Below are 27872 nucleotides of genomic sequence, written 5' to 3' on the forward strand. Positions count from 1 at the left end.
GGGAGGGCGAGCGGTGGGGAACGCCACGACGGTTGCGTGATTTAGGAAATGTCGCTGTTTTGTTTTTGGAGAAACCATGAAGGAAGGTAGATGGAAGCAGGCTTGTTGGGCCGGTAACGTGCAGGCCTAGAAAGCGCAGCGTCCGACGCCCGCACCATAACATTTTCGATTTCTACTAGCGAGGCTGTCTTTGGTAAGGATAACCCCTTCCTCGAAGAACCACACGAATGAAGAGTATGCTCCAAAGATAAATTCATGAAACTCTTTTTTTTTAGTGCACTGAAATCCGCCAGCCAGCCTACTCAAACTGAAACCCAATAAAGCTGCTGTGGTCTTTTGCTTCCGTGCTTGACGGTCGAGCAAAGCCAATATATACAATATTAGTATATTACTAGGTCAGTAGGCGCGCTTCGCCGCCCCCGGATTCTTTAATGCATATGAGAGCAATTCTGGTTGCTTTGAACAGGGAACCGTCTCACTTTAGACATAATTTAGACCAGTTGCTAGGAGCAGTGGCGGATGCACGATGCGGGATAAGGGGAGGCTAAAACAATGGAGATGTTGATTTGCATGAAGATTTAATGGTGAAATCAAGCTTTTGCTACCGTGATTAGGCTTGAAATCAAGACATTAGGGGGGGGCTGGAGCCCCCCCCAGCCCCCCCTTTGGATCCGCCACTGGCTAGGAGATTATATTGCGAAAAGAACGAATAATGACTTCGATAGTGAATGAGGTATATAGCACTATCAGAGTTGCTATGCTAAACAATAAATAGACACAAATGCCGGAGGAAACAATTAGCAGCAACTAACCATACAAATGAAGAAGTAAACAATTAGCAGCAGTTGAACTGCTATTTTGACAAAGAATTTGAAGTAGAATCTCATAATTGTTGTTTACATGAATGTGCTCAACATGATAATACATTATTTAAGAAAAATATATAGTCCTTCGCTTTTGGTAGAATGAGAGGACACGTAAGATTCATCCATGCAATGGATGCATGTACAACCAAGCTGCATGGCTCCACCCTGCAATACTAAGATCAAAGTTGCTAGTGTAATATTTGAGTAAGATTCATGGCCGGTTCTAGAACTTTTGAGGATGTGTCATCCCGTTTCCTAAACTTAAAAAGTATGTCATTCCGATCCTTAAATTCTGTTCGGATCTCATATTCATCAAAACGGGTCTAGGTCTCACGGATCATGGATCGCGATCCGCGGATCGTGCCCGTGCATCACGTTCGGGCGGATCGTCGTGATGGTGGACCACGGCGCGACGTAGTGCGGGACGAGCGGGGCGCTGTACGCGCTCATCGCTCGGCATCATCATTCACCTGGGACAGCCATCACCTGCGATGCCGCGGCGGCACCTGCGCCCCGGCACAGCAGCACCATCGCGGCCGCCGCGCACTCCGTGCCGCGCCGCATCTCGGCCACCAGCCGCCACCAGCCGCGCCACGGTGCCGTCCAACCTGACGATCGCCTCCGCGCCGCCTCGTTTCGCCAGCACTGCCGCGGCGGCCTCCGCTTCGCCGATCGCAGACAGTGCCGTCTCTGCAGCGCCGGCATCAACGATCCTCGGCGTTTGGGATGGCACTCGCTGATGTCGAGCGTGGCGTGCATGTCGGGGATCATGGCCTCGGCCGTTTGTAATTCTGTTGCTTTATATATTCAGTAAAGAGAAAACGCTGCGGTTGGTTAGCAACACCAAAAAAACGAGATCGTGTTCCACTGTGTTTACATCGTGTCGTGTTCGCGTGAGTTTGTGTGTGTGGTTGCAGCTGAGCTTTCGCCGGCGACGAGTTCATCGTCGACACTCCGGCAACGCTGACATACAGCTTCACCTTGCTCACCTGCATCGATCGGAGCAGGTACGACACCCTCGACGGGGAGGCGAGGTCGTGCATGATGCGCTTCTTGTTGGCCTCTAGGATGGAGAGATTGAGCAGCGCCGTGACGGCGTTGAGCTGGAACTCAGCGGACAGAAACCAGGAGCCCGGCGGCGCAGGCCTCCCCGATGAACGCGCGGTTGTTGGACCCGGACTTGGCCAGCTGCCAGATCTCTTGCACCACGCGCTTGGTCGCGTCAGGGGAGAAAGAGGCGGACAGCTTCTTTACGAGGAACGACGCGGTCATGCGCGCCGCCTTCATGCGCGCCAACGCCAAGGCCGCGCTGCACTCGGGCGACACGCAAGCACCGCCACCGCTGCCGCCGACGCGCAGGCGAGCCGCCGCTGCCGCAGCCACAGCGGCCGAACAGCGGTGGGCCGACGTGGGACGAGCTGACCATTGCCACGAGGAAGGTGAGAGATGAGAGATAGAGCTGACATGTGGGCCTAGATCCGTTTCAATGAATACGAGACCCGAACAGAGTTTAAGGATCGGAACGACACACTTTATGAGTTCGGGAACCGGGATAACACACCTCTATAAGTTCGAGGACCCACCATGAACTTTACTCGTAATATTTCTTTTACAGATGACGTGTAGCTTTGACAACACAAAAGCGTTTGTCATGCTCATCAGCAAAACTACAACTATTTAAACCTATGTTCTAATAATTTAAACCTATGGAAAAGCTATATCAATTTTTTAGATGTCGAGGCCTAGTTAGTGAGTAGAGATACTGATCACTTTGGTGTTATTAGTAGGTTTTGCACTGGAGGAACCTTCACCATGGACCTGTGGATCAGCTGAAGGCTGAATGTCAAAGATCTGTTTGTGAACATACTTAAGTATAGAAGATGCATATGTAAGCACAAAGAACTAAGAAGCCGAATAAAACACTGACCAACCTAAAAAGATAGACTCCATCTTTTGGAGTGCTTCAAGAGAAGCAGTGAGGTGTGGCTCACATTGCGTGTTGTATAGCCTTGTTATCTCTGAAGGCAGAAAACCACACATGCCTATAACTGAAGCGATCAATGTGTCAACCTTTTTGCAATTATTTCTCCAGAATGGAACCATTTTTTGTTCCCGCAGCAGGTTCCAGTTGGAACATCAACCTCTCTCCAATACAGATTAGGTGAAGAAGAATAAGAGCATTGCCATCTGAAGTTAACCTCCCTCACAAGAACAATGAACAAACGGCAATAAAACTTATTTAATTCGAAGCCTCATAATGCAACATTTTAATCCGATCTAACCAAAAATATTGAAAATTTTGTTCTACTATCTAACCAATAAATACTAAAATACTAAAAAGTAAAAAGTACGTAGGAAAATATATCACATAGAAGAACAAACTAAAAGGAAAAGGTTCTAGAAAAATCTCTACTGTGGCAACTAAATGAACATTAATATTGTCAAATAGGAGAGAAGCTGAGTATCCCTGCCCCCGCGTCGCTCCCACGTGAGCGCCTCGGGCGGCTCCCCCCCCCCCCCCCCCCAAACCCTAGCAGCCCCTCCCCTCCCCTCCGCGCCGCCGCCGGAGCTGGCCGCCGGCATGGCCACCCGGCAGGCAGGGATGGCGGCGGCGGGGCCCTTCTCCCTTCTATTGGCGGGGCGTGCGACAGCAGGCCGACGGCCCCTCCCCTCGCGTGAGCTCCGTGGAGCTCAGCGAGGAGGGCCGTCGCGGCTATGGCGGCGCCGACTGGTGCCCAAGCTGGCGCAGGGGACGGCGGCGGGCTCTCTTTCTCCTCCGTGCGTTCCCCTCCTCCACTCTTGAAGGCGACGGCGGCGACAGCTGGGGCCGCCGGTCCGGGCCACATGAGGTCAGATCCGGTGCCCGGGAGGCCGGATCTAGACTCCAGGTGACCATTTCGGCTTCGGGGCCGGCGGCGGGTGCAGTGGCGGCCGGTGGCGGTTGCGGCGGCGGCCGGGGCTTGTGATGGCGCTAGGGGTAGCGCTCTCTCCTCTGCCTGCCTCTCCCCTCACGGCCCTAGCTGTTGCGGTGGCGACCGGGCCTCTTCAGGGACTGGCTTTGGCCAATGAGGCAACCTGCTGGCTTGCCTGCTCGTGGTGGCCGGTTTGCCGGCCTCGGCGGCGGGCAGGGCGACGGGCCGGGAAAAGGCGGTGCCTGCAGTTGTGGTCAAGACGGAGGCGGAGGCGGCGGCATGGGGCGCCGGGTTCGGGGCCTGGTGTCCGGATCCGGCGGTCCAGGGCTGGGGGCGACGCCCGAGATGGTGGGGCACACGCCCTGTAGCAGCTGATGGCGAGGTCGACTGCGACATCGACGGGTGCTAGGGCCGACGAAGATGGTTAGTGGCGGCCTCGTCGTGCGGCATTGGGACGCGAGCGGTGGAGTCAGGTCCGGCTCTGCGTGGCCCGGAAGAAGGGGGTGTCGGCCGACGCAGCTGTGCGGCTGCTGCGTGCAGCCGGCGCGTCGATGCCCCTCTGAAGGGGCTTCCGTGGGGCGGCGGGACAGCGACGATGGCGGTGAAGGATGGCAGGGGGTCCGGCTTTGTGACCCGACGTTCGTGCTAGAGGGTTCTTGGGCGAAAGCCTTGGCGACGGCGATGCCATTGGGTGCTGCTTCCCTGCTGGGGGCGTCGTGTTTCCCCTCTAGCATGTCATCCAAGGGTGAAAACCCGATCCACTTTGGACGTGCGACGGTGGCGCCATCGGCGTCGCTCCCTTCCTGAAGGCGTCGCATCTGGATTATCGCCGCGGCCTCGAAGCGAGGCAAGGGTTCGCGACTGGAAGTCGGAGCTGCTCTTCGATGGTTGAGCTTGGCAACGATGACCGGTGGCGGTACTTCCTTTGGACCCATCAGGAGGTGATCAATGGGTGGCCTGCCATGGGAAGTCCAAGCTGCTGGCAGCTTTGCTTCCATGCTCGGCAACGATGATCCATGGCAGTGTGTCGTGTTTGTGCTCAATCGCGTCGCGTGGGGTGGTTAGCCTCTCGGGTGCCATTTTGGCTACTCGGTTGGCTAACCTTCTTGTACATTATTATATTCTTTCGTCTTAATTGAGCGGCAGAGATCCTGCCTTTGTTTCAAAAAAAAATATTGTCAAATAGCATGAGTAAAAGGATGGATAAACTTGCAGATGCTTAAAGAGCTAACTGAACTAATTATATAGTTAAGCCAATCTAAACGCAATATTAGAAATCACAAAACGGCCATGACCAAGTACTCAAGCAGCTTAGCATTTTAAACACGCCATGATAGCAGTATATGAACAACATGAGTCTCTAGAGGTTTTATTTGCAAAACTGGAAATGCATGTGGCATCTAGCAGAGTAAACCCAACAGGACTGTACTTATCATAGTGAATTGCTCATAATCTGTAATAAGTTTCAGTGTTAGGGGTGGAAATCAAGAAGGCAAGATGAAGGAGGAATGACACCTGAGAGGAGATATAGGGCTTGTTAGGGGCTTCAATATGGCATCGAAAAATCTACACAGTTTGTGCTAGCAAGCATGTACTGATGATTGAAGGCAACAGAGTCATACAGCTTTTGTATATGAACAAAAAATATAGAAGAAACAAAATCAAATTATCATTTTTATTTCCTTAGCATATATAGATGCTGAAGTCCTGATTAGAAAACCAGGAGACTAATTAGGGAATAAGTAACAATAGTCATCCAACCGCGAAATTAGCAATGTCCATATTATTACCTCATTGTACCCAGCCTTGAAATTGAAATAGGAATGTTCTGCTTTTTCGGCAAGCACGATATGATTATGCACCCGATAAATGATGTTTTTCTGAACATGAGCTATCTGTGGTTCATAAAGTGGCATAGTTTGTGGATCGACCAGTAGGCAAAAGCTAACAGTTAGTGTGTCTAAAACTCAGATGAGATTAGTCACACATCAAACAGACTGATATTTGGTTAGGTGCACACTCACCATGTGTTAGAACATTGAAGCAGAACCATGGATGGATTGATAAGATTCATATTGCAGCAAAAGAAATCCGGTACCTAATTGAACAATACATTCGGATTTCATCCCACAACCAAGCAGCTCTGTCTTAGGTAATCAATGCAAGGAAACAGAAGAAACTTTGAAAGTTTCTGAGCTCACCTTCATGGAAGAGAGGTCTGGTTATAGGCTTATAGCCACAACCACAGGCCGAGATTCTGCCCGTGGACAACTTGGTGGGTAGCGGCAGCATGCAGCAGCACCAAAGGCACAATGGCTCTTGGGTGCTGTAGCTTGTGCAGGAGACAGTACGGCACCAGCTGTCGGAACTCGGAAGCTCTCAATTTGAGCCCCGAGAAATCATTTATATCACAAGGTAACATAACAGGGAAGCTGGTTCAAATAAAAAATGCAAAAGATTCTATATCACAAGGTAGCATAACACATGGTATGCCCAATAGCAAAAAAGAATACTACTCTTTGGAGATTGGTGAGCCTTACCCCCTGTTGCTCGAAATGCCTGTATGAGATCGTCAGTCAATGCCCTAGGGAACTAATGTGGTGGTTGCTAAGCTGGAATGAATCAATCCCAATAGTGCTCTCGAATTGCACGGCAAAAAATTCTCCTCCCAAAAGCTAGCTCACTTGATTTCATGTGAAGTCTGTAAACAGTAGGCACTAAATCAACTAAAGCAAGTCCCGATAGTTTTGACATACTAAAAACAGTTACATTAGTGGTAATGGACTAATGTGCAAAAAAATGCGGTGGCCTACATGTGCTTATGGCCCCGGTCGCTTCGCTAAAAAAACAAACAAAAACACTGTTCCGGTTGATTGGTTGCGAGAGAAAAACACCATTCCGGCTGAAAAACGAGCTGAAAAATACAGATTATAAGAGAAGCGAACAGGGCCCTGTTCGCTTCTCTTATGTGGAAATCTGAATTCAATCTATAATATTCATCAATGGAAGAAACATCGATAGGTGTTGAAACCTGATTGTTGACCAATTATAATTTCTGGCATCCTAAAATGCAGAACCGAAACAGCCATGTCAGGTTTTCAAAATTCTTCAGTAGGACTGTAGCCGTAACAGAATCTGAATACTACACATTCCTGATGGCACTAACATAGCCCCTGCCGAAATTTATGAGATCCTAAAAAAAAATAGGGATAGCAATGAGAGATTTCGGAAAGGCATTTTAACAAACAGTTGGTGTGCATCATGAGCAAGTCACTTACTTCTTTAACTGGAGACCACCAGCACTACTGCAGAACTTGTCGCCGGGAATTCGAAGGCCAGCTACTTGTGAAGATAAGGAGGCGTGGTGTAGGTCTGGTGGCACGGTCCAACCTGAGAGCAGGTGTGCGTGACGCCGCGACCTCTCCAGCGCGTGGTACGGGCGCCGCAGCCGAGCGCGCCATCCGCGCGCGCCACCCCGTTGTGGACCTCGGCCTCGAGGTCCGTGATGCATGCGTGGCCGCCTCCTCGTTGTTCGAGCCGCTTCGCCGCCGCGGGCCTCTAGAGCCAGACCGCCGCCAGGTCTTGAGTAGAAGCGGGTGGATATGGGCACGGTGGTGGCGGGCGTCGCAGTCCGAGAGCGGAGAAGGCGAGGCGACGGAGGAGGCGAGGATGATGGATGGAGAGAGGCAGCCAACCGCGTCGCCTGCATGCGACCGGGCAGAACGGCTCAGAAAAGGCCAAAAGGAGGGATAGACACGCACGAACTATCTGAGCTGAGCTTACGGTAAACTGGCCCACGGCCGTTCAAGCCGGTCACACACGACCGGAAGACCGGCGATCGGGAGCACGGCAAGGCAACGTGGCAAACGCGGATTGGAAAGCCGTACCTAAACAGTATGCAGGATGGCTGTGAGCGCGCGGATTCGAGGAGTTTCATCTCTGCAACTAAAAACACCTAAATATCATCGTTTTTGCCCCGCTAATGACCCCTGTCCGTGCTAAACGCCGCTAATCACCTCTCGCCCCGCGCTAATTGCTGCTCCCCGCGCACGACGGCCACGATCCCCTGCGCCTCGCTCTAGCGCAAAGGAAAGAAGAATCCTCTCTTCGGCTCCAAATCCTGCAGTCTCGCCCTAGCGCCCGCTCTCGCCAGCCGACCTCCTCCTCGCCGCCACCCTCGCGCACCGGCTGACCTCCGCCGTCGCGCGCCGCCATCACAGTCGCCCGTGGTCATCGCCATCGCGGCCGAGTCCGCCCCGTCCTCTGCCGTCTCCACGAGGAGCTCATCGAGTGGGCCAAGATCCCCACGCCCACAAACGAGTTGGTGGTGCCGTACGACATCCTGGAAGTGGAAGTCCTAGCCGAAGGTGCCCACTGTATAGTAAGCCTGAATCCTTGCTGCTCTTTTGCGTATTCCTGAATCTGATGCATGGGAATGTGAATGCCTAGACTGATTTGTCTAAGTAATAAATGCAGACATTAAGGCAACCAAGAAGCTGCTTGACAAGCTCGCCGTGCTCAAGCTCAGCGGTGGCCTGGGGACGACCATGGGATGCACCAGTCCCAAATAAGCCGTGTCCAGATTAGTCACTTCAGGAGTACAGTTTGTACAAACAAATTTGCTTTTGTTTTGGTTTCAATAACTGAATTAAGCTCTAGCATTCACTTCCAATCGTATCTGAATATCAGTATCATGTTCATACTTCATAGAGCTCTCAACATGCTGTCTGGAACTAACATTATTTGCAGATCGGTCATCAAAATGTGTACCATGACTAATGCAGCGTTCCTGCAAACTTCACCACTCCATCTTGTTTCTATCTTTTATGGTGACTCTTAGTGGCACCATTTTTCTCTTAGTGACTCTTAGAAGTATGGCAGCAATATGGTGCTGCTTCTGATGAACTCCTTCAACACCCATGAAGACACTTAAAAGTAAATTTTCCGTTCACAAGTTGACCGAAAGCTAACAGTTATGCTTGTCATACAGATTGATGAGAAATATGCAAGTTCAAGCATTGGATCCACACATTCAACCAGGTATGCTAGACAAAAAAATTGTAGATGCTAGACACTTGCTTTCTTAATCTTAGTTTACCAAATTCACTCCAAAAATATGTTAAGCTGGCAATAAAACAATCATCATCATTACAGAGCCAGTGCCCTCAAGGTAGTAGCTGACGAGTTCTTGCCATGGCTGTCCAAGGGAAACACTGACAAGGATGGCTAGCCATCGCTATATGCAGTGGAAACAACTATATGAGCTGAATTAATAAATCATAGAGACCAAGCCCTCCCTTCTCTTGCTGCACAATTTACTTATCCTAATATATGTGGAACTGTGCTGGTTATCATTGATCCAAATGACCTTCCTAGGCTGAACCACAAACAAAAAGGAGTGATTAAATAGGCTTCGGGAGGGGATTGGATGAGGAGAACAAGGGCTAGCAACATTCAGAGTAAAGTAGATCAAAGCACACAGACCACAGCCATGTATCCAGTAAAGGACATTGGGTGTGCACATGTATGCCTGACACACACTATCAGGTTCTCTGTATAAAAAGCAACCCATGCCACACTATCACATTATTAATTTTGAGACAACAAATATCCCAACGATCTGTTTAAACTAAGCATATTTATTTCAGTTGCATAGAAACGTATGTCCTCTGCAATATCTGCCCTTTTATCACTGTCTGATATGCTTATGAAGTCTGTCATTCAGTCCGGGTTCATCACTCATGAGACAACTTTGCGACATGTTCAGAACCACCAGACATACATTTGTTGTTATGCTGATTATATGTTGCATAATTTCTTTATTTGCAACAGCAATGCACACTTTACCTTTATCTAAACCTACCGCATTGTTGTTTGATATGCGGCTCTTGACTAAAATTGGATGAGATTACTTAGGCTAGCTTCTTTCCTTGCATAGCAGTGGCAGGCTGGAGTCGGCACCAGTGCTCATGGTGAGACCACTGAGACCCCGCCGCCATGGAGGCCAGCGTCCAAGCGCAGGACTTATGGTACCCAGGTCCACAACATGTCGGACACTAGGGCGTGACGACCTCAAGCGGCAGTTGTACATAGTTGTATCCCACCTTGCACATAGTTGTAAACGTTAACTATGCAATTTTATTGGCAATGTGACCTTACTTTTTTTTGGTTAAAACTGTATAATAATTTATGGTTGACTATTGTCACTATTATGAGACAATCATAATACTATTTTTTTTATTGGTCAAGGCCAAGATGACTAAGGTATTTGCTGCTACTTCACGATAGGTCGCACTGTTGTAGTATGCTTTATCTCAACTGAATCCACTCCTATCTCATCATTCTTGTGCAAGTTGCAGCAAAATATGATCACTCTGTTGCTGGTTGCAACAATCTGATCATTCTTGAACGACTTACAAGGATGGCCCATACTATGGATAAGGAAGAAAAATTATGCTGACTTTGAATTTTGATAGGTCACCATGGATACAACAACAACAAAGTCTTTAAGTCCCTAATAAGTTGGGGTAGGCTAGAGTTAAAACCCAGCAGAAGCAATCAAGGTTCAGGCACGTGAATAGTTGTCTTCCAAGCACTCATATCTAAGGCTAAGTCTTTGGATATATTCCATCCTTTCAAGTCTCATTTTATTGCCTCTACCCAAATCAACTTCGGTCTTCCTCTGCCTCTCTTCACGTTACTATCCTAGCTTAGGATTCCACTACGCACCGGTGCCTCTGGAGGTCTCCGTTGGACATGTCCAAACCATCTCAACCGGTGTTGGACAAGCTTTTCTTCAATTGGTGCTACCCCTAATCTATCACGTATATCATCGTTCCGAACTCGATCCCTTCTTGTATGACCGCAAATCCAACGCAACATACGCATTTTCGCGACACTTATCTGTTGAACATGTCGTCTTTTCGTAAGCCAACATTCTGCACCATACAACATAGCAGGTCTAATCGCCGTCCTATAAAACTTGCCTTTTAGCTTCTATGGTACCCTTTTGTCACATAGGACACCAGATGTTTGCTGTCACTTTATCCACCCTGTTTTGATTCTATGGCTAACATCTTCATCAATATCCCCGTCAATCTGTAGCATTGATCATAAATATCAAAGGTATCCTTCCTGGACACTACTTGACCTTCCAAACTAATATCTTCCTCCTCCCGAATAGTAGTTCCGAAGTCACATCTCATATACTCCCTCCGGTTCTCTAAAACAAGTCGTTTTGAGGTTGTCTTAAGTCAAACATTTTAAATTTTGACTACAAATAACTTTTTTTAGGTTGAGTTTGAAAATATAAAAGTGATGTAAGTAGATTCATCTCGAAATGTAGTTTCATAAAAGTATATATTGGCTATATTTTATAAATATTTTATAGAAAAAGTTATAGTTAAAGTCGTTTCTTAAAGACCGTGTCGATGTCCAAAATGACTTGTTTTAGAGAACCGGAGGGAGTACTCAGTTTTAGTTCTACTGAGTCTAAAACCTTTGGACTCCAAAGTCTCCCGTCATAACTCCAGTTTCTGATTCACTCCTGTTCGGCTTTCATCAACTAGCACTACATCGTCCGCGAAAAGCATACACCAAGGGATGTCCTATGAATTATTTTTAGGTTAACTATAATGGTATATTTGAACATATTTTCTTTCATATTTGGCTACATAAATAAGATGCTCATGGATTAGTCAAACAAGCTAGACAATTTGCTCCTCAATCATGTGCTTTTGTATTATGAAAGAAAAGTAGTCATTCTGGTATGTGTATCATGAATTCATGATTGGAGCAGTAAAAAAAATTAAGTTAATTTTATGCCTTGGCTTAATGTTGTGCTCCCATTACAACGCACGGGCATACATGTACATATCACCGGCATATGGCCAATGAGCGTGTGCGTGTCGTATCCTATAAGAGCTGACTCAAACTGAGACGGTAACGCCTCTAGCTAGTCAGTCTACACCCCACCATGCACGCTCTCTCTTGCTATATAATCCTTGGTAAATGAAATACTAGCCTTCAAAACACACACATCAATCTCCTCGCTACACACGTCTTGACGAGACGACATGGGCAACAGCCTGCCGCTGCCATGCGTGTGCCGTTGCTGCTGCCACGACGAGGTCAACGAGGTTGAAGGCACCGCTGTGGCTGGCGCCAAGAAGAGGAGGAAGCAGCAGCAGAGGCCTGACCGCAGCAGGAACGTCTAGGCGGCGCGGCCGAGGCACGTGGTGGTGCCGGTCGTGGACGCGCCGGAGGACGGCGACGGCAGCCAGGAGCAGGAGGCCTGGCCCGAGTGCCACGTGGAGCCGGCCGACCACGGCGAGGACGGCGCGGTGCGGGTGAGGATGATCATGATGAAGAGGAAGGACATCGCGCAGCTGGTGGCGAGGCTGGAGCAGCACGGCGCCGAGGAGAGGAACGCCGCTGCCGGGATGGATGAGGTCGTCAGCACTGAACTCACCGGCTGCAACGGCATCAATGCCGACGGCGGCGGCGGCGTCACGATGATGAGCCCATGTCGGGACGCCTGGAGGCCGTGGCTCTCCATCATACCGGAGAACTAGTAGAGAGTTCTGCATGCTGCTCTCTCTCCTGCTGTGCCACCGCCTCCGTTCCGTCTGCGTGGTTTGTTTTGCGCTAGTTTTACTTATTAGCTAACTAGCTGTACATTTTGGACCGCCGCCTCCATCAGCTTCGTGACCGTCGCGTCAGCCTCCTCGTCATCATCAGGCAGGACATACCCATCACTGTTGGCCAGGAGGTCGACGCCGACATAGTGAGAAGAGATGACGGCCAGCGCGCGCTTGACACCCGTGTGCAGCGCCCCTCAGAGTCGCTCACGCATCTAGTTGCTCAGCACGATCAAACGGCTCCCCAGGGAGCTGCCTGACTGAACCCCTTCAACCTCCAAGGCCTCGCAGGCAGAAAGGGCAGCACGTTTCAGCGCCTCGTGCTCCCCGATCTCGGTCTCGAGCACCGTCTGCACCGCGCTGGAAGCCTCGGCGGCCCGAGTGATCTCCGCCTCTGACTCTGCACCACGGAAAATGGAATGGGGTCGAGCGAGGGAAAAAACAACCTAAGTTAGGGGTGGAAGCCCATGGAACTCACCCTTGGCCTTCTGCTCCCAGCGTCGGGTCTCGACCTAACAGGCCTCGGTCTTCTCCTTCCAGCGCAGGGCCTCAGCCCGGGAAGCCTCGGCCTCCTCCTTCAAGCGCTGGGCCTTGACCCGAGAAGCCTCGGCCGCCCTAGAAGCTTCGCTCCCCAGCTCTGCGTCACACAAGGGAGTTAGGGAGCGAACACAAGGAAAAGAAAACAAAATGAGGGGACTAGAACTCACCCTCGACCATCCCCCTCCAAATTACAGCCTTGGTCCGCGAGGCCTCAGCTGCAGCAAGGGCCTCGTCCAAGGCACCTTTCGTCAGCTGGTGCGCCCTCTGTTCCGCCCCCAGCTGCCCCACGTGAGCCGCGGCCGAGGCCGTAGCTTCAACGGCTCGGCCCCTGAAGGCGTCCCGGTTGCTGACCGCACGGGTGAGCTCCTCCTCCAACTCCTTAACCCGCGCCGCCAGAGGGGCGAGTTGCGTCTGGACCGTGGCCGCCTCGACCTTCGCGTCGGCACAACGAAGGCGGAGGTCCTCTACCTCCACGCTCCGCGCCGACAGGAGCTCGTTGGCGCCGGCAAGAAGACCCTTCTGCCGCTGAAGCTAGTCCCAGATGCCCCTCTCCTGCCGGAGAAAGACCGACTTTCCAAGGGACCGAGTCTCGAGCTCCTGAGGAAGCAGAACAGGGGTCATTGATTGCAACAAAACCAGAAAAGGACAATGTCGCGCGGGAAAGGAAAACGCGAACCTAGGCGACTCCGGGCAGTTCGTCGGCCACCACGGACAGGGCCGTCCGTAGCGACCGCTCCGCTAGCTGGCGGTATTGCTCGAAGGTGCCCCAGCGCCCGCCCTCGGCTGCATCCTCGAGGGCGAACAGAGGCTCCCCCTCAGGGTCGTCCCGGCTCCGCCATAGTACCCGCGGGTGATCCCACCCACGAGGCTCGGATCGTGCCCGCACGAGGGCCGAGTTCCCCTCGTCCAAGACCGGCACCGGCTGTTCCACGACACCGGCATCCTCAGCGTCGACCACTTCCCGCGCCCGGGAAGTATCGTCAGAGGAGATCGGATAGACCTCCGCCTCCCGGGCGCTCTCTCGCAACAATGGCGACCCCTAAACCAAGGGCGCCTCTGAGGCCTCCGTCGCCTTCATCTCCGCCTCCTGGACAGACGGCCTCGCCGCCATTACGACGGCCTTGGTGGCCTCGAGGGCTCCAACCTCCGCCATCGTGGCCTCGGAGGACGTAGAAACAACGACCGCGGCCACTGCGGTCTCGGCAGTCTTACGAGCCCTGTCCTCCGTCGCCTCAGCCTCGGAGACCCCAGGGGCCTCGGCAACCAAGGGCACGCCGACCCCATCCGACTCGTGAGCCTCGCCCTCGCGGGGCGGAGGCGCTCCCTCCCCCGTCCGTGTAGGGGTCGCCTCGGCGTCGGTAGCCCCTCCTTAGGCGGCCGGCTCCTTCGGGTCGACCCTCGCCGACGCCGCGCCGCGTTGGATAGCGGCTTGGGCCTCCGCCACCCAGTGGGCGGAGGAGCCAGGGCTTGCCTTGAGCGCCTTAAGGGGTGCCAAGGGGAGCTCATCCGCAGGCCGCTTCTGACTAAAGAAAAATAACCTACAGGGTCAGCACGAGACCAAAAAAGCAAACGGAAGGCACTATGACCCTACCAAAAATACACTTACCTTGAACGGGGCGGCAACCGCTTCGCCACGGCAAACCTCGTCCACAACAGCGGAGGCGGCAGCAGAGGCGTCGCCTCCGTATCCATCGGCGCCAGACGGTCCTCGATGGACCCCGGCGCCCCTTCGGTCCTCTACAGGGACGGTGGCGTCGCCTCCACCACCGCCACCGAGCCTAGTGGGCTGACGACAGTTTGCCCAACACCCGCGCCTCGGGCGTGTCGGCCTCGGCCCCGGAGCCGGCAACCGCCGACCCCCGGTCCGCTTCTCCTCCTCCTCCCGGGAGTGCCGGGCTGCTTGCCAACACCCCGGGCACCACCTCCACTACGTCAGGAAGGTGGTCTAGGGGACCTCGCCCCACCTCACCCCCGTCATCCCCGTCCGAGGCCTCCGTCGACAGCGACGTCGACGGGGATTCCTCCAGCGGGAGACCCTCCTTCCTTTGTTGATGGCGGCGCTTATCCAGCTCCTCGCGCGCGAGGAGTTGCTTCGTGCGCTTCGCCGCCTTGGTGTCTTTCCATTTTTTCTGCGCGTCGACGTGCGTGCGGTTGATCGCCCGCCACCTCGCGTCCTCGGGAACGGGCGGAGGAGAGGAGCACACGTCCCTCATCCCCTACAGGAACGATGGACGCGCATAAGGAAATAAGGGGTAAGGGGAGATTGAGGAGGCTCGAAGGCTACAGTGGCATGCGACTTACCAGCGAGAGGAACCCCCGCGACGACCGCATCGCAATAGGGGTCAAGTTGCCGCCCCTCAGCTTCGCCTCTACCGTCTCCCCCACTCGACGAAGAATTTCCTCGTCGGAAAGGGCAGAGGAGGACATCCGGGTGCCCTCAATGGGCTCACCCGGCTTCATCTCGAACAGCCGCCGGTGCCGAGCCATCAGCGGCAGCACCCTCCGGTGGTGGAAGGCGGCCACAACCATAGCCACGGTAAGACCGTGGCCCCGCAGCCTCGCCAACCCGTCCAGAAGCGGCTGCAGCTTGGGCTGGTCGTCCTTCGGGATGCCGTACTTCCATCTCTCCGGGCAACTCTCCACAATCCGCCTAGTGTAAGGGGGAAGTCCTCCGTCATCGTTGTGGAGGTAGAACCAACTCGTGTACCACCGGCGATTGGAGGACGCGAGTTGGGCTGGGATATAGAGGTGCAGGCGGTCCTGACACACTTGGAGAGTGCAGTCGCCGGCCCTCGTCGCCTTCCTCTTACCCGACGTGCCCGTCGGCTTGGTAGTATGCCCCGCTCGGAATAGGTGGAGCCACAACTCCCAATGGGGAGCAATCCCCAAATACCCCTCGCAGACGGCAACGAAGATAGCCGCCTGAGCAATGGAATTAGGATTGAAGTTGTGGAGCTCCACGCCGTAGTAGTGCAGGAGCGCCCGCATGAACCGTTCCGCCGGAACGCCGAGGCCGCGCTCGTGAAAGGAGACAAAGCTCACGACGTAGCCGTTGTGAGGCCTCGGCTCTGGCTCGCCGTACGAAGCAATCCACTCTGGCCTAGTGGGGTCTGTCACCGGGCGAAGGAGTCCACCATCGACAAGCGACTGAAGCATCTCCTCGGTGATGTCCGACGGGTCCCAAGGGTCCGCCTCGACAACAACGATGTTGCCGGCCATGGGTGCGATGGAGGAATCGGGTGCGGCGGTGAGTTTTTTCTCTCTCTCTCCCATGCTCTCGCTTTTTTCTCGCTTTCTCCCTAGGCTCGCTCTTCTCTCCTCTTCTTCCCGGCACCCGCTGCTCTAGTGACAGCTCGACGGAGGCGATGCTAATGCAGGTAAGGTAAGATGAGGAGGGGCGAGACTCTTCGGGTATTTATGCAGGGAGGAGGCGAAACGAACGGGCGACGAAATCGGGGAGATTTTCCCCCCGATCCGGCGCAGTTAACCACGAGCCGATTTCACCGGCCCACGCGCCCACGTCTCCCGCATTAAATGCGAGGACAGTTGCGTCCCATCCACCACGTCACGCTCGGCCACTACGGCAGCAGGCGTCGTTTCGTCTCCCCATGAAACCGCCTCAAAAGGCGCGCCACCCGTTGCCGAGCCAATGGGGAAGATATTCCCCGTGGCCTATTCCTTTCGTATGAAGGAACCAGGCTCTGAGCCTATTACGATCCAGGGGTTCGAAGGCTGGGCCCCAAAGGGTTTCGACAGCCGCCCCAGGATAACAGAGTCAGGGACGACCACGGGTGAGCCTATACGGGGCCGAGGCCCAAGCAAGCGAAACGCTTGGGACGCCCAAAGTCGTGTCTGAGACAGGAGGAAAGTCTCCGAATGGGATCCCACCGTAGGGAGGCACCGAGCCACCGAGGCCCAGCGAACGGCCTCGACATCCACTAGAGAAATCCTCTGGTACTCTTGGAGTGTGTCTCTGGACCGCTAGCCGTCCCCTAGCAAACGAGGTACGGGCCTCCACTCGGACTACCCAATAACAGCTCACTGGAAGTGCCACCGCTCGTGCCCATCGAGGGTAGCGAGGCACATTCCACCCATCCTTCCGAGCGAAAAGGAAGCATGAGGGTCATACAAAAAGTTAGGGGAACCCCCGACGGCCTTCTCGCTCTACGCAGAGGCTAAGGGGCTCTTCCTACAACCTTCCCGAGACCTAGCGACCCCGGCTCGCACTCAAAGGGGCTCGGCAAAACAAACCCTCCTTCCGAGCAAAAAGGAAGCATGAGGGTCGTACAAAAAGATAGGGGAGCTCCTGACGGTCCTCTCACCCTGTGCAGAGGCTAGGGGGCTCTTCCTGCAAATACGCCGAGACCCCACAACTCGGGCTCACGCCCAAAAGGGGCCTCGACAAACAAACCCTCATGCGCGAGGGGCGTATAAAAAGTCAGGGGAACTCTTGACAGCCCTCTCGTTCCACGTAGAGGCTAGGGGCCCTTCCTGCAACCTTGCCGAGACTAGAATGGGCTCGGCAAACAAACCCTCCGTCCGAACGAAAAGGATATGTGAGGGTCGGATGAAAAAGTCAGGGGACCCCCGACCGCCCTCTTGCTCCAGGCGGAGGCTCGGGAGCTCCTTTTGTACCCAAGACCAAGACAAACGGTCCAAGCCCACGCTAGAGGTTTCATTACAAAACACGACAAAGGACACCGAGCCCGTTACGGTCCAAGGGTTCAAAGGCTGGGCCTCCAAGAGGTTTCGACAGCCGCCTCAGGGCAACAGAGTCAGGGATGACTTCGGGGTGAGCCTACGAATGGCCGAGGCCCGAGCGAGCAATCGCTCGGGACGTCCTAAGTCGTGTCCGAGACCGGTAGGGAAGTCTTCGAATGGGATCCCACCGTAGGGAGGCACCGAGCCACCGAGGCCCAGCGAACGGCCTCGGCACCCACTAGAGAAACCCTCTGGTACTCTTGGAGTGCGTCTCTGGACCACTAGCCATCCCCTAGCGAACGGGGTATGGGCCTCCACTCGGACTCACCCGATAACAGCTCACCGGAAGTGCCCACGCTCATGTCCATCGAGGGTAGCCTGGCACATTCCACCCCTCCTTCCGAGCGAAAGGAAGCGTGAGGGTCGTACCCAAAGTCAGGGGGACCCCTGACGAACCTCTCGCTCTCTGTGGAGGCTAGAGGGCTCTTTCTGCAGCCTCGCCGAGACCCCCGCAACCCGAACTTGCGATTATGGGCTCGGCAAATGCAATAAAAACCACTCGCTCAAACGCGAAAATGAAAAAGCCCCTGGAGGAGTAACTTCACTCCTCCAGGGCCTCGGGGGCTACACCCGGCGGGTGTGCTCGCGCGCACCCACCGGAACCTCAAGAAACAAAACCCAATTCCTACGGTGCGGGAACAAACCAAGCCTCGACAAACCCTCCGGGAGAGTGCACGCACTCCCCCGGAGGCTCGGGGGCTACTGTCGGGTACTGTAGAACGGGGTACCCCGAGCGAACATCAAAGAGGACACTTAAGTCCCATCAAGAAACAAAGCAAGAAGGTAAGCCGTGGGCCCCTCACCCACCACGTCCGAGCCCACCAGGCCCTCCGCTTCGCCTCGAGCCTCGCGCAGGAGGTCTCGGCGTCCTAACGCGATCTCTGCCTCACGCGAGGCTCTCCACAGGAGGCCTCAGCAGGGAACACGATCTCCGCCTCGCGCGAGGCTCCCCATGGAAGGCCTCGGCAGGGGGTGCATTCTCCGTGTCGCATGAGGCCTCTCGCGGAAGGCCTCGGCAAGGAGTCCAATCTCCGTCTCGCGCGAGGCCTCATTCTCCGTATCGCTCGAGGCCGGTTCGTCCACGGCCCGTCGCCCCCCCGCCTCGGCCGACCTTCCCGACAGCACGTCGTGTCTCATTAATATTTCAACCACTCACGCAATCTCCGCCGGACGAGGGCTCGATGCCACAGAATGGCCGACGGGACCTGAGGTCGCATCAGCGCCATACCGGCTAGGACAGGGCACGACGGGGATTACCGGCCACTGTGTTCTGACGCTGTGCCCACGATCAGCACCCACACTACACTGTGTCCCGTGATCCCCGCCTCGAAAACAACATCGCACGTACAACCTGTCCCGGGTCATCACCACCTCCAAGCCGACGCACTAGAATAGCCGCCAACTCGGGGCCTCGGCACTGTGTACCAAGGTCTCGGCTATCTTGGGGTTCGTGCCCGCCGAGACCCCCCATTGCGGCGCAGCCTCGGCACCGACCAAGCCTCGGCCTCATACACAGTCCGTCCACAGCGGTTTGCACGTCCACCACCGTACCCACTCCGAGGCAGTCCCACGGCTCTCACGACGCACAGGATCGGATGGGACTAGCACGCCGCCCCAGTGTTCCAAGGACGGACCACTCCGACGACCACGCCGCCACAGAAACAGGCCACAGGGCTCGGACATGCCGCCCCTGTTGGCACGACGCCACATAGTTAACACATGTACTGTTCTTGTCCTCCCTTCAACTATAAAAGGTGAGGGCTTGGGCCACTTAGGAAAAAAAAGAGAGAAGAAGAACACCTTGTAACACACACACACGCACGCACGCACACATTCCAGCCGCCTAAGAGCAACGTCTCAGACGGCCCACACGACACCTTACCGAGACCTGGGACTAACTCCCTCTCTCCCCTAGCTTGTAACCCACTACTACGAGCACTTCGGTGCAAGGAATACAAGATCGATCTCTCAGACTGGACGTAGGGCATCGATTGCCTGAACCAGTATAAACTTTGTGTCTCTTTGCATCACCATCCGGGATTAGGGGCACGCAGTTCAAATTCACTGGTTGGTTGAGGAGCCCCCGGTCCGAAACACCGACAAGAGGTATCTCTAGCCTAATACCATGCTTGGTAGTATTTATGTGGAATTTTGAGTCAAAAATTTATAATGCTAGGTTAATTTTTTCGTTTTTATAATGTAACCATCTGAGTTGGTAGTATCTGTTTCAAAATGATATACTGACAAATTTGAGCTAAGGCTTTCTATGTAAATTTGATGGTACATAATTGTTTCATCCTAATGTTCTATTTATGTTTGTTAGCTTGCTAAATTGATATTCTGGCCATAATACGAATGGTAGGATTATCCCCACGATAATCAGTTAGATTACTAAATATTTGTTTTTATGTCTCTTCAGCTCATGATATTTGATTTGAGAGAAAGTGACGAGCAGCATGTCTGGCTATATGACAGAGATACTCGAAGGTCTTCAAGTGGGTTATGGTGCTATTCAAAAGTGATATACATTAATACCGGCTCTTGTTTAGCTGGAACTGAGAGGTGAATTTTTTATTATTTAATTATGTTTTTCACATTATTTGATACTTTAGTGATCTGAGTTTCCAGCGATCTAAGTTTCTTATGAGTTTGTCAAATCTTGCTAAATGCTGATGTTGTTAAAGAGTCATTGATCTGAGACTTATGTGATTATGTGCGTAGCAAAATACTGTCTTTGGGCTCTATCTGTCAGCGTGCCAGGGATGAACCATGATGGATTCATTTACTGGAGATCACACTGCCCATGGGCTATCCTGAAAGTCCTCCTTCAATCTCTGCAGTTAGTCTCTATCCTGATATTTTCATAAAGTAGGCATGTTTTTACTATATTTTGCAATTGCATGAAATTTCAGAACCATAGCCATATAATTGAACTTGTCTCATTAACAGGACATACCATATCTCCTAAAAATACAGTGGTAAAAAACCTCAAGACCGAAAGCTGTTTTTTTGCCAATTCCAAGGGGTAGGTGAGCTTCTTTTTTATTGCTTCAACGATATGGTTGTCCAATTCATGGCGACGAGCAGGCGGTGACGATCGAGAAATATGCCTTACAACTGCAACTATGGAAAGCAATTAAGTAAAATTTTAGGATGCATTTTCTTTTCTGTGGTGGTGGTTTCAACATTCTAATAACTTCATCCGTTCGGTTGCAACATTCTAATAACTTCATCCGTTCGGTTGCAACATTCTAATAACTTCATCCGTTCGGTTGCAGGATTAAGTCCCCATCCTGATTTGGAGCATTGGAGTGGATGAAGTCTTTTGTATCAAACCATCTTCCTTCTACTAATTAATAAATAAGTATGCTTCTGGTTGCACTGGGTTACACTGGTGTTCTGAATGGATGCTACCCTGAGTTGCATGTATTATGTGGAAGCACCATATCATACACATGTGGTCATCTATATTTCAGCGTTCATTGACTTGTAACTGAACTTTTGCCATTTGGATGTCTTCAATTATTTGTAGTGACTGACCAAAATAATGTGATGTATATGTCTGCCTTTCATTCATGGATGGACTTTGTTGCCAACAACAACCCAATTAACCAAACAAAACATGTAAGGCCATTCAAAAATTGGCTTTGAAAGCAGGGAACAAAACATGTATCGCCATTCAAAAATTTGTTTGGTCGATTTTATGTGCATCTCTTAAATGCCGTCATGACGTTAGCATGGGCTATACTAGTTAAAGCAGTTGAACAAAGATCGAATTGTCCCTACTGATGCACAAATTGCCCCTGGCTGCGACAATTATTGAGGGGCAGCCCCTGGGAAAACAAGTTCCATTTGGGCCTGGAAACGCAGCCCAGGAGAATTAGTAGGCCCATACGGAAAGTATTAGTGGCGTGAACCCTAGGCCAGGCCCACTTGACGGACACGGCCCCTCTCCACTCGATGCAATCGCAGCCGTCCAATCAATCAGCAGAAACTTTTAAAACCCCCCACTCCCCCACGGACTAGGGTTCATTCGCTACGCCGTCACTTCCCTCGCCTATCGCCAACCTCGTTGTGCGGCACTCCGGCGGCGGCGAGTATGGTGAAGGGACGGCAGGGCCAGCGAGTCAGGTACGCGGCCGCCACACCAGCCTGCTACGTTCCCTCGCATCCCGTCGCCGGGGTAAGCAAGCATCTGATCTGACCCGTCGTCTCCGTTCGTTTTGTTTCCGGCGCAGGACGTACGTGCGGGGCACGATCCTGGGCTTCAAGCGCTCCAAGTCGAACCAGTACGAGCACACGTCGCTGCTGCAGATCGAGGGCTTCAGCACCAAGGAGCACGTGGCGTGGTACGGCGGCAAGCGGATCGCCCACGTGTACAAGGCCAAGACCAAGAGCGACGGCACCGCCGTCCGCTGCATCTGGGGCAAGGTCACGCGCCCGCACGGCAACTCCGGCGTCGTCCGCGCCAAGTTCCAGTCCAACCTCCCGCCCAGCTCCATGGTGAGCCTCTCCACTGCTGGTGTGTTTTTTTTTTGAGTACTCGGTATTTTTTTTGTCTGCCTTTTTGATGGGTGTTTATAATGGTGTTGCAGGGTAAGAAGGTCCGCGTGTTCATGTACCCCAGCAGTGTTTGACTCTAACCGAGGTAGAATGCCTTCTCACCCCTTAGTCGTTTGAATGTGTGGTGTGTTGCTTGCTGGATATCAGTTTACATATCAGCTTTAATGCTACTCTATGCAAACACTTTAGCTGTCAGATTTAATACAACTCTTATCAGTGTTCCATGATGCATATGCTTAGATGTCAAGTTGAACACTTCTCTATCAGTGTTAATGCAAGCTATTGATTGTGTCTTGTATGTTGGCGATGTAAACCTTCAAAGGCTGTCTAATCAGAATGTGAAGCTGCGGTCTTAGGTTGCCCTGTATTTGATCCTTCTGTTGTTTGTGTCTAATTAAGGGTCCCATGCCACTTGGGGGAAGCTCTCCTTTTAGCTTCGAAATACCCGCAGGTTCTCTGCGGGGTGCTCGGATGTTGGGGCCCTAGAGCAAATGCAGTGGTCTCATAGTACGAGGCTGTACTTTGGTTGATGGGTCTCTCATCAATCGCCACCTCATAGCCTTGCCTCCAATGACCACAACATTCATTATCCATGTCTTTACATTTGTGCTCTCTCACGTGGCAACATGTTTGGAGTTTGAGATAGTTCTGTTTGATTATTGTGTAATCGTATTGTAGCTCGGCTCTGCATTATATGCCTTTCTATTTAGGTGATTATGTATCTATCTTTCACTAGGCTGTTGAACAGTTTTAGACTATGTTGCAGACTTAAAAAAACTGTTGACGCATTGGTCTAAGCTAGAAAACTGTATTCTATATCCTGCTTGGTTTGTCTTTCTTGTCGTAAATTGTGCCTTACTAGGTAGTCAATACACTCATGCTATTGCCTTTAATGGTTATCCAGTCCTACCCTGTCGTTGCTGCCACAGCAGTTAAGGAATTGTTGCCTTGGCACGTCACCGCCTCTGTCCGGCGGAGCCAGCCAAGTCTGTCATTTCTTCTGCTTGTGTTTTTATTGCTTGATTTGGATCTGTTTTCTCTTCTGTGTCCTGTATTTTGATTGCCGTTGTGTGTTCATTGCTTGATTTTCGATCTGTTATCTCTTTTTTTGTTCCTCTTTCTTCCTCATATGCAGAGGAAAGCTAGGATGTAAGGGCAATGATGATGCAAAGTCATGCACCACTCTGAATGAGGGGATTTTCTCTCTTTGGGCTGACAAACAAACTTTCTACCCATTTTTCGTCTGAGCCTTCTACTTACAAGTGTGCTTTCTTCTATCTCCATTTGTTCGTGCTGCTTAATGTGATACTTATTTGGTTCCGTTTCGTGGAGTTCTTGAGTGATACCTGAGAACTAGATGTGGGTCGACAGATCCAACCATGATGCGGACTGAATCTTATTTGAGGTCAAATCTAATTGCCGCTGATGGTTCTCGAGTTTACCTCCCCTCTGTCTGTGCTTGTCCTTATTTTGTTTTGGATTTGTTGCTTTGAATCATTTTCCATGAATATAATGGTTTAAAAGAGATGAAGCCAATTTGCAGAGCAAAGGGGCCAGATAAGTGGCGATCTTTGCATTGAAGGTTGGCGACAACAAAATCGCAGTTCTCCGTGCCGCTCAGATTTCCATCTGTTCTGTGATGGCCTCGAACAAGCTGCTACATCATCTCTTATCTGTGATCTAAGCTACTCCCTCTGTCCCTGAATAAATCATTTCCTAGAGCTGTCCTAAGTTTGGTTGATCTCCCCTGTGAGTTAAATGGTAACTAATCTAAGCAAATGCAGTGGTCTGATAGTACGAGGCTGTTGTTTGGTTGATGGGTCTCGCATTGATCACTTCCTCACAGCCTTGCCTCCAATGACCATTGGTCACAACATTCATTATTCTTGTCTTCACATTTATGCTCTCTCGCGAGGCAACGTGTTTGGAGTTTGAGATAGTTCTGTTTGATTATTGTGTGTAATCATATTGTAGCCCGTCCCTGCATTATATGTCTTTCTGTTTAGGTGGTTATGTGTCTTATCTTTCACTAGGTGGTTGAACAGTTTTAGACTATGACGCAGACTTAAAAAGTGTTGAGGTATTGGTCTGAGCTAGAAAACTTAGCAAATCATTTGAATTTCTCTTTAGTTTACTAGACGTGGGACTCTAAATACAAAATCTTTAGCATGGGCTGGAATTTTGATATATTGAATCTGTTTTAAAATATATGACGTTTATGCCAAGCTAATCACTAATTGCATTTTTTTTAAAAAGGAGGGGTACTGTTTTTAGAGCGCAATGTTGATCTTTGTATTTTGGGGTTTTTCTACTGCTCAATGCTATACTAGTGTGGGGTGTTACTTAAATCTTTATTCGCGTCCTTTATAGTTGTAAATCAGTGTATAGTTGTAAACTCACAAATTCCTCCATTTTGAATGTAGCAGGTATCTCACTATGATGTCAAGCTTTTACCTTGAAGGAGGTTGATCCGGAAAGCTTCTGACGACGATTTTGAGTAGTTTAGCATAGGAGTTTCCTCTTTTTCTTTCACTGAACAGGTTTGGCTGTGATTTTCAACTGACAGCTTAAATCAAGTGTAACTCTGTTTTGTTGTTGAAATGAAGCAAAGCTGGGATGTTTCAACCTGCGAGTTAATGAGTTAATAAAGGGTATTAGGGAAATCAACCAAATGTATAAAGAAGCAATAAAAGGTATGCTGGAATTAATCCTTTGTTGCAACCAAGCAATAAACTTGATTCTGTTGACGTGGGTGTTTGCCCAGTTGCAGAAGATTCATGGTCTGTCCTCAAACTTACGTGGTGTGTCATCTAGGTTGCTATCAAAATGTTATTTTTGAGTCTCTAAATTTGATTTTGGGTTTTATCTGGGTTCAAACGGATCTTAGCCCACTCCACTTGCCAGGTCTCTCTCTCTCTGTTTCTTCTCCGCTCTGCGCAGCCTCCTCTCCTTGTGGGTGAGCAGAGAGAACACGATGAACTGGAGGCACTCCACGACAAGCACCACGCCCACGCCGTCCTTGCTCTGGCGCCCGTGGTTGGAAACCAGGGCCAGAGCCTGCCGCCGCGCCGGTGCGAACAGCGGGACCCGTGAGTCGTGACGGGCCGAGGATGCCGGAGGTGAGGTTCCGCAGCAGCGAGCGCCAGAGCGGGCCGTGTGGTGCGGAGTTGACGGTGCTCTCGGGAATGAAATCCATGCCAGTGTGGTCAAGATGAGCTTGCATGGACCAGTCGACCGGTTGTGGAGAACGGGGTTCTTGACATGTACTCAAGGTGTGGAAGCATAGAGTATGCATTGAGAGTGTTCAGGGTGATGCCTGTCAGGAACATAGTTGCTTGGAACTCAATGATGGCAGCTCTTCTTGGGAGTAGGCAGGCTGAGGATGCACTGAGGTTGTTTGTTTCCATGGTTTCTTGTGGCGTTGGCGTGGATGGCTTCTTATTCTCCATAGATGTGGATGCGTGTGGGGAGCTGGCGTTATTGAAGCAGGGGATGCAGGTGCACTCACAGGTTGTTGGTAGTGGATTTGAAGCAGATGTCGTTGTCAGGAACTCCTTAATCGATATGTATGCAAAGTGTGGTTGTGTCGATTCGGCCGAGCTTGTCTTCAAAGCAGTATCATCAAATGATGCTGTTCTTTGGACCACAATGATCTCAGCTTATGGCAAGTTTGGCCGTGTACAGGATGCGGTCAGCATGTTTGACAGGATGGCATACTTGGGAGTAAAACAAGATGGCATAGCATATCTTGCGGTTTTGTCAGCTTGTAGCCATGGTGGACTTGTTAGAGAAGGTTGGTACTACTTCAATTTGATGTCTGATGGTTCAAGCTCAGTTAAGATGCAACCTGAGCACTACGGATGCATGGCAGATCTCCTATGCAGGAGAGGTTACCTAGAAGAAGCTCTTGAATTCATTGAGAATATGCCATTTGACTCGAGCGTTGCTGCTTGGAGTGCGTTACTTAACTCATCTCGAATACATGGGAACGCCAAGTTAAGTCAATTGGCAGCATCCTGTTTGCTCAAGCTTGACCCTGAGAACCACAGCAACTGGGTTGCTCTATCAAGCGTGCATGCATCAGGGAATGATTGGCATGAGACCTGGGCAATCAGGGAGAGCATGAGCAGAGAGTGTGTGAAGAAAGAACCTGGGTGTAGCTGGGTTGAATTGTGTGATGGCGTTCATGTTTTTATAATGGCCGACCAGTCTCATCCTGAATTATTTCAAATATTGCAGTCTTGATTCTTTGAAGGAGGATATATTGGTGATGCCTTGGCAAGTTTCATAGAAAAGCTGTATTTTATATCACAGCTTTGTTGTAGGTGGTTTAAATCTCACTGCACAGTAGGTGATAGTTCTAATCAAAACAATCAGCTATGTAAGGATGCTGCTCCAGATACTGAATATGATGAGTTGATGACAAATTGTTTTGACCTGCTGTTGATTATTGAAATCAGGGGCTGATATTATTGAATTCTTCTGGTGAAGCATAATCTTCCTTCCACATGTTGCGTGTGTTAGGCTGTCCACATCTCGCAATGCAAAGGCTGGAGTTTCTCCAATTCCTGAGATATTGACAAGCTTATCGATTATATTGTTGTTGGGGGCGACGGGAATGAGGCGAGGCCGCAACTGATCGTGGTAGTCAAGTTTTTTAGTTTGTAAAATCAGGTTGCATCCCTGCTGTTTTTTAGTTTGTGGAAGTCCGGTGCTGCAGCTATCATGCTACTATCATGCTGTTGGGCAAAATAAGCATGGCTATCTGTACAGTTTTCCACTAGTGTGGGGTTTTCCTTCCCCTGACAATCTTTATTTCATTTCGCATCACATTTCATAGTTGTAAACTCAGAAATCATTTCATTTCTGACTTAGCAGGTATCCTTGCCTGTGCTGTCAAGTTTGTCTCTTGGAGGAGATTGAGCCGGAAGGCTGCTTCCAATGGCGGATCTGAATAGTTTAGCATACCCTCTCTTTTTAGTTTGTTTCACTGGATAGACAGTACAGGCTTGTTATTGGCAACTTGGATGACTTGTGTCAACTGTAACACATTGGCTTTTAAGTGAAGCCAATCATTGATGGTTCTTGCTGGAATGTTATGCATACCGGTATTGTCGGGCCAAGGCCGCTGGGCTCTGATGACGGGCCAGAGCTGTGGCTGATGGTCGATGACGGGCCCCGGGTGCCTGGGAGGCCACCGAGTTGGAGATGATGGGAGCACCTCGTGAGGACCCGGTTGGATCGCCTGCACCGGCCACACCGCAGCCGTCCGTGAATGAGGCCACCGTCGTCCAGCCCTCGGCAGGGGCTCAGCCTTCACCGCCGCTCCCTCTACAGGAGAGGCTAGAGGAACGGCTGTGCATCACGATGGAGACGCCTATTGTCCAGGGTCCGCCTAGGCTGCGCAAGCCGAGGACGCCGGTCTCTATCCTGTCACTGCGCCGCAGCGACCGCCTGGCCGCCAAGCTGCGCGAGGCTAACTCCACCAGGCAGGCGCAGTGCGTGCTCATGCAGAAGCTGGGTGTAGTTGTGGCTTCGCCGAGTGTCGACACGGAAACGGTGAGCAAATACAAGGCGGCCTTTCAGACTCC

General features: G+C 51.4%; 1 protein-coding gene, 1 long non-coding RNA gene, 2 other non-coding genes and 2 pseudogenes across 5 annotated transcripts; 5 read left to right on the forward strand and 1 right to left on the reverse strand.

Moving 5' to 3' along the window:
• Positions 1–3517: 3517 nt before the first annotated feature.
• LOC136513843 (uncharacterized) lies at positions 3518–7489 on the reverse strand. Its single transcript, XR_010773454.1, has 6 exons — positions 7057–7489; positions 6592–6971; positions 6319–6479; positions 5980–6210; positions 5803–5876; positions 3518–5673 (listed from the first exon to the last, which is right to left on the reverse strand). It is a non-coding gene; the product is annotated as an uncharacterized lncRNA (long non-coding RNA).
• Positions 7490–7681: 192 nt separating this feature from the next.
• LOC136511236 (UTP--glucose-1-phosphate uridylyltransferase-like) lies at positions 7682–9008 on the forward strand (annotated as a pseudogene).
• A 12747-nt stretch (positions 9009–21755) lies between these two features.
• LOC136512858 (large ribosomal subunit protein eL33w-like) lies at positions 21756–24906 on the forward strand. Of its 2 annotated transcripts, none has more exons than XM_066506871.1 (4): positions 21756–21849; positions 21957–22221; positions 22314–22366; positions 24705–24906. In XM_066506871.1, the coding sequence occupies exons 1-3, from the start codon at positions 21818–21820 to the stop codon at positions 22353–22355; spliced, it is 339 nt and encodes a 112-aa protein (XP_066362968.1). In that variant the 5' UTR covers positions 21756–21817; the 3' UTR covers positions 22356–22366; positions 24705–24906. The 2 variants fall into 2 exon arrangements, with proteins under 2 accessions (XP_066362968.1, XP_066362967.1); XM_066506870.1 differs by having other exon boundaries at positions 24708–24906.
• Positions 23435–23532, forward strand: LOC136514629 (small nucleolar RNA Z221/R21b). The gene has a single exon (XR_010773776.1). It is a non-coding gene; the product is annotated as a small nucleolar RNA Z221/R21b (small nucleolar RNA).
• LOC136514631 (small nucleolar RNA snoR86) lies at positions 23824–23945 on the forward strand. The gene has a single exon (XR_010773778.1). It is a non-coding gene; the product is annotated as a small nucleolar RNA snoR86 (small nucleolar RNA).
• A 349-nt stretch (positions 24907–25255) lies between the features above and the next one.
• On the forward strand, positions 25256–26748 carry LOC136511238 (putative pentatricopeptide repeat-containing protein At1g68930; annotated as a pseudogene).
• The last annotated feature ends 1124 nt before the right edge of the window (positions 26749–27872 follow it).

This window comes from Miscanthus floridulus, chromosome 16 (genome assembly GCF_019320115.1).
Source record: "Miscanthus floridulus cultivar M001 chromosome 16, ASM1932011v1, whole genome shotgun sequence".
NCBI classification, from domain to species: Eukaryota; Viridiplantae; Streptophyta; class Magnoliopsida; order Poales; family Poaceae; genus Miscanthus; species Miscanthus floridulus.

Bases quoted from the DNA above. Each gene is read 5' to 3' on its own strand.
- LOC136512858 (XM_066506871.1), top strand. From the start codon at position 21,818: ATGGTGAAGGGACGGCAGGGCCAGCGAGTCAG. The intron at 21,850-21,956 runs GTACGCGGCCGC...TTTCCGGCGCAG, and splicing joins CGGCAGGGCCAGCGAGTCAG to GACGTACGTGCGGGGCACGA. The intron at 22,222-22,313 runs GTGAGCCTCTCC...ATGGTGTTGCAG, and splicing joins ACCTCCCGCCCAGCTCCATG to GGTAAGAAGGTCCGCGTGTT.